General features: G+C 39.1%; 1 protein-coding gene across 2 annotated transcripts; it reads left to right on the top strand.

The window, feature by feature from the left end:
- The first annotated feature begins 1,516 nt into the window (after positions 1 to 1,516).
- On the top strand, positions 1,517 to 4,677 carry LOC114664490 (chromobox protein homolog 8-like). Of its 2 annotated transcripts, XM_051936523.1 has the most exons (6): positions 1,517 to 1,942; positions 2,025 to 2,404; positions 2,503 to 2,546; positions 2,689 to 2,754; positions 2,855 to 2,921; positions 3,142 to 4,677. In XM_051936523.1, exons 2-6 carry the CDS (start codon positions 2,336 to 2,338, stop codon positions 4,015 to 4,017), a joined length of 1,122 nt encoding a protein of 373 aa, XP_051792483.1. In that variant the 5' UTR covers positions 1,517 to 1,942; positions 2,025 to 2,335; the 3' UTR covers positions 4,018 to 4,677. The 2 variants fall into 2 exon arrangements, with proteins under 2 accessions (XP_051792483.1, XP_028674440.1); XM_028818607.2 differs by having other exon boundaries at positions 1,848 to 2,404.
- Positions 4,678 to 5,183: the final 506 nt, after the last annotated feature.

A 5,183-nucleotide genomic window follows, 5' to 3' on the forward strand; every position in this document is an offset into this window, starting at 1 on the left:
TGAAGAACAGGGCTCAAGAAAGCTTTGCAGTAACAATAAGAGTTTTTCGCGATATTCACTCCGAGCGATATTCTTTTATTAAAATAATTCACATGAGACCATAACACAGCATAAAAAAATTACACAGCACATTATTATTTTCCTTCTTAACAATATACTCTGCAACATCTTCAAGACGCTTATCTTTAAAAGTTTAAAGGAGTAAAACTAATAAGGTGAAGTTTGAAATTATTATAATATAAACAACTGTTTTGACATAAAGGGTTGTGAAAGGGTTATTTTAAAATGTTACGCTTCATACGTTTATACACACAACATTAGGTAGATAGACATGAAAAGCACTATATGATAGATAAATTGATATGAATTCACTAAAATGTTAAATCGTAATAAGACTAAAAGTGAGTCCTCATTAGTATTTTATACTGAATATTGTGAGGTCTGTTTTAATGGTTCATTGTTTTACTCTCGAATTATCGGATATTATAATCAATTTGTATTAAAGTTTCTCTTTTTGTTAATTACTATTTATTTTGCCACTGATGTTTCCTACTGAATTCAAACTTTCCTTACTTTTTTAACATCTACAATTTCTACAAAGAGAAAAGCCTAACTTGTGAATTATTTTTACAGCCGTGAAACGCCAAATCCTGTGTATCTCAGCATTAGTCAAAACATTTATATAAGTAAGGTTGTTGATGTGGAAGCTGTTACTTCCGACGATAATGAAATTCTTTGCTTTCTAGCAAGATAGATAGATAGATAGATAGATAGATAGATAGATAGATAGATAGATAGATAGATAGATAGATAGATAGATAGATAGATAGATAGATAGATACTTTATTAATCCCAAGGGGAAATTCACAAGAATCAAGAATCTGACTTCCTTATTGAAAAGCGACTTCAAAGCCCGAGGTTGTGGATCCAAATCCCTCTACGGACACTGCTGTGTGACACTGAACCGGGCACTTCACCTGTCTGTGTGGAAAGACCAAAAAATGGAACCAGCTGTACCCCCTCAGATCTTGTAAGAAGCCTAACATAGAGGCATCACTCAAATAATAATAATAATAATAATAATAATAATAATAATAATAATAATAATTTGCGCGTGTTTAAAATGAGGCGCTATATACGATATCTAACTTAACTCGTTTTCAGAATTTCTGACGTCAACAATTTAGTGAGTCCATTTGATTGCAACGTCTCTTTAATCTAAAAGGTATATCGTTCACTTTTTATATAATGTATTCTAGGGACCTCATTCCTCAGATTCTAAATTAAAAATATTTGCTTGCACATATGTTCTAAATGTAGACGTAACAAATGCACTATGTTGATTCAAAAACGTATGCTATAAAATTATTAATAAAGTTACCAGTAAAATTGCACAGTGCATATAGATTTGTGACCACATTGGAAAAAGCAAAATGTGCGTTATAGTAACTTGCGTCCAATCTAAATTAACTCTCCTGTAGCAACACTTTATGGGATTATTGGGCTTAAAGAGAATATACGGAAACACGCTGGCCTTCTCATGTGGGATCGTCTCCAGCTGGTGTATTGTCACTTTTTTAATTATTTTGGGACATTCCGGTTTCTGACTGGAGATTATTTATTTGCTCGTTCTAACTAAATGTCATCCCGTCCGGGACTTGTGCCAGCCTTGTTAGATACTGAGAACGGTAAGCGGTTCAGAAATAAATCGACGGGTTGTCTGTTGTAAGAGGCTTGGTATTCCAGCTGCAGTGCCATCTGACAGTGTTGAGGGAACATTTCGAAACTGTGTAAAGACGTCGATGGAACGAATTCTGTAATCTTTTAAGTCGCTGAAATCCCCGTGTTATCCCTTACTGAAAACGTCCGCGCGTCTCCGCAGAAGATCGGAGAACCGCACTGGTGAGACGTTTGAACACGAAGAGACTGCCAGCTACATCATGTGAGCTTGCCCGAGACTTCCGTACCGAATCGATTGTTCGCGTTCTTTGTTTACACACAATGTTTTTTTTCTTTTTTTCCAGACGTATAATTTCCACAGCTCGCGCTGAGACTGGACTGCGCAGAAGCTCGACGAGCAGAACGCGAGAGAACAGAACGAGGTCCATTGGAAAACGTCATTTCCTCGCCTTGAAGCCTAAAGTCCAAGTCCCGCCCACCACCTCGCTTACGTTTTGTCCTCTCAGCCAATCATATCAGAGGAAAACGTTCCACCGACAGCACTGCCCTGGCAACGTGTAAAAGAAGCGATGACGTACCCGCGCGAGTATTATGGTCTGTGTGGCGTTAAGCAGCAGAAGCAGCAGGAAAAAAAAATCGAGAGCTTTGAGTAAACATGGAGCTTTCGGCTGTTGGCGAGCGGGTGTTTGCAGCCGAGTCTATCATTAAACGCAGGATCCGAAGAGTAGGTGGTCGTCACTTTTCCATCTCCAAATTGTCGAGTTTTGTGTTATGTTACCGCTTGCTTCTAATCACGACCTATGTGTTTTCCTTGTGCCACAGGGGCGAGTGGAATACCTGATCAAATGGAAGGGCTGGTCTCAGAAGTAAGTACATCCGACCCGATCGTGTCATTTTTTTTTTTGGGAAACGTCCACATTCCTTGGGAAGCGCGTGTGTCCCCGTCATCAGATGCGGATGACAGGCGATTCCTATTCTCGAATTTTTTTTTCGCCCCCTTTCTTTCAGGTATAGCACCTGGGAACCTGAAGAAAACATCCTAGATGCCCGTCTGTTCGCAGCCTTTGAGGAAAGGTATTATAGCAAGGCCTTACTCCATCCAAAGAATCGAAAACTTAAGTTCAAACTAGAGGCTGTTGTTTATAATCGACTTTTTCATTGCTTTGTTGTGTAGAGAACGAGAAAGAGAGCTGTTTGGGCCTAAAAAACGGGGACCGAAACCCAAAACGTTTCTGTTAAAGGTAAATTGACAAGCCAGTGTCACAAAGGGAGCAATTTTGATGTTTAATAACAGAAAATTAATGAATAGCTTGTTGTTTATACCAAGGGGTATGGGGTGAAGTGGGCTAAAGAAAGAACATGAAAAAAACTTCTTTGCCATAAAAGTTAAGAGATGCTTATGCAGTTCCTCGTCTCGTTTTCTTTCATTGCATTTAATGAGAAATTTTGTGTTCTTTGCAGGCACAAGCTAAAGCCAAAGCCAAAACTTACGAGTTCAGAAGTGATTCGGCCAGGGGCATCCGGATCCCTTATCCTGGAAGACCTAATCCTGAATCTGGTGGTGTCCCTTCCAGGTCCAGAGAAGGACTAAGGAATATTGTGCCCACTCTTATGCCACCTAGCAGCATCAAAAGAGGAGAAAATGTCCAAAACATCAGACCAGTGGAGGCTGCCCATGACCAGAAAGTGCTTACAACAGAAAAACTGCTAACAGAAGGGGTTTTGATGCCAAAAAAGAGAGGCCCTAAACCAGGAAAATCCCGCTTTAAAAGCAATCTGCACAGTTCAGTGCCACCACCGCATAAAAGAATCAAGATTGATGGTCAGGATGGCAACGCTGAACACTACTCTTCAACAAAACAGGTCAAGCATGATATCGCTGATAAGACTGCTGCGGGTCTGAGTGTCATCCAGTTGGTGAGAAAACCGCAGTCGGAAGGAAGTTCTGGCCACAGAGAAGGGCAAGTGGCACCAAGTGGGAGTTCACACACGTACGGTTCAGAACACGGCCTGTCTTTTGCTAAACCCACTTTAGATAGCCCAGCCCTGATAAGGACTAACAACCGTGCTGACAGTTTTGGGCAAACACATCATAAGGTAAAGCCCACGGGGAAGAACAATGTGTGTGGGTCCACAAGTACTTTGTCACGTTCGAAACAATCACTTATCGCCAAAATACCCGTGTCAAGGTTACTGGGGGAGGCCGAGGAAGAATCTTGGAGCCCGTCTCTGAATAACCTGGAGAAAGTGATTGTCACGGACGTCACCACAAACTTTATCACAGTGACTATTAAAGAGAGCAGCACAGATCAAGGCTTCTTTAGGGAAAACAGCTAAGGTGTTGTGCACCAAGTGCAGAAGAGTGAACGTTGTGTTTTCTTTTGTAATTTGAAATCAAAGACTACTTTGTCATTTGATGCCAGGACAATGGCGAGGCCATCAAGAAGACCATTCTGTGACTAATTTGATCCTTTTCTGTATTTGCAAATTTATTTATTTTACACTGTATGTAGACCAAAGGTCTTCATATATGTACTTGGTGGGACTTTGACATATACAGACATTGTAAGTGTCCCATAAACTGTGTGCCGGAAACATGTGAAGCTATAATTGTGTGCGTGCAGAGAGGAGAGGACAGGGGCTTCCTTGGCATTGTACCATTCTATCATTTATGAATTTTTGTTTAATATATGTAGATTTTTTTTTGTTTGTCTGTAACATTGTTCTAATTTGATTACAAAGGCTACATTTCAGTAAAAGTAACAAAATCCACCAAGTATAGGTGTTTATATTTCGAAAGGTGTACATTTGAAAGAGAATTAGAGTACAATGTATTTTAGTCATTCGCCAAAGAAGGATTTGCTTTTCTTTTAAGAGTATTTAATTCAAACCTCCTCACTAGGTTGTAAAAATGTGACATTTGCACTTTAGTTATGTGTAAGCTTCTGTAAATAACTCAAAAACCAACGAAAAGAATTAAAAGCCTCCTAGATGGTTGGTGTTTGGTGTTCCTTGGAGAAACTTCTAAAAACACTACAAGGTGTCAAGCTATGGTTTAAATTGTTTGTAGTCTGTTAATGAAAAGGGTCACTCGGCTTCTTTTTGGTTATTGTGTTGGCATTTAAGAAGGCAAAATCTTAACAGCGTGGCTCTCCAGAGAGGACAAATTTAATTTTGAACATTTCGGGAAAGCAGTTATTGGTAATAAAATAAATGAGCTCAATAGGAAACTTAGCAGGAATGGGTTTAATCTTAATCTGCCTGTGTATATAGGAGCCACATGCATTAAATGAAAAGCAACATCTGTACAAAAGAAAGGAGTTTTTTAAATGCACCTGTAGTACTTAACAGAGATGGGAATATAAAACAATCCCCCCAAATCGAATGTTTCTAATGTTGAGTATTGGTCACTGCTGGAAATGTGTTTTATTATTTTTAATTAATTTATGAGAATGAAAGAGCAGGTGCCAAAGTCAATATATAATATACAAAATGCAATATTC

This window comes from Erpetoichthys calabaricus, chromosome 14 (assembly GCF_900747795.2).
Source record: "Erpetoichthys calabaricus chromosome 14, fErpCal1.3, whole genome shotgun sequence".
Taxonomy (NCBI): Eukaryota; Metazoa; Chordata; class Cladistia; order Polypteriformes; family Polypteridae; genus Erpetoichthys; species Erpetoichthys calabaricus.

Bases quoted from the DNA above. Each gene is read 5' to 3' on its own strand.
- LOC114664490 (XM_051936523.1), top strand. From the start codon at position 2,336: ATGGAGCTTTCGGCTGTTGGCGAGCGGGTGTTTGCAGCCGAGTCTATC. The intron at 2,405-2,502 runs GTAGGTGGTCGT...CTTGTGCCACAG, and splicing joins TTAAACGCAGGATCCGAAGA to GGGCGAGTGGAATACCTGAT. The intron at 2,755-2,854 runs GTATTATAGCAA...TTTGTTGTGTAG, and splicing joins TTCGCAGCCTTTGAGGAAAG to AGAACGAGAAAGAGAGCTGT.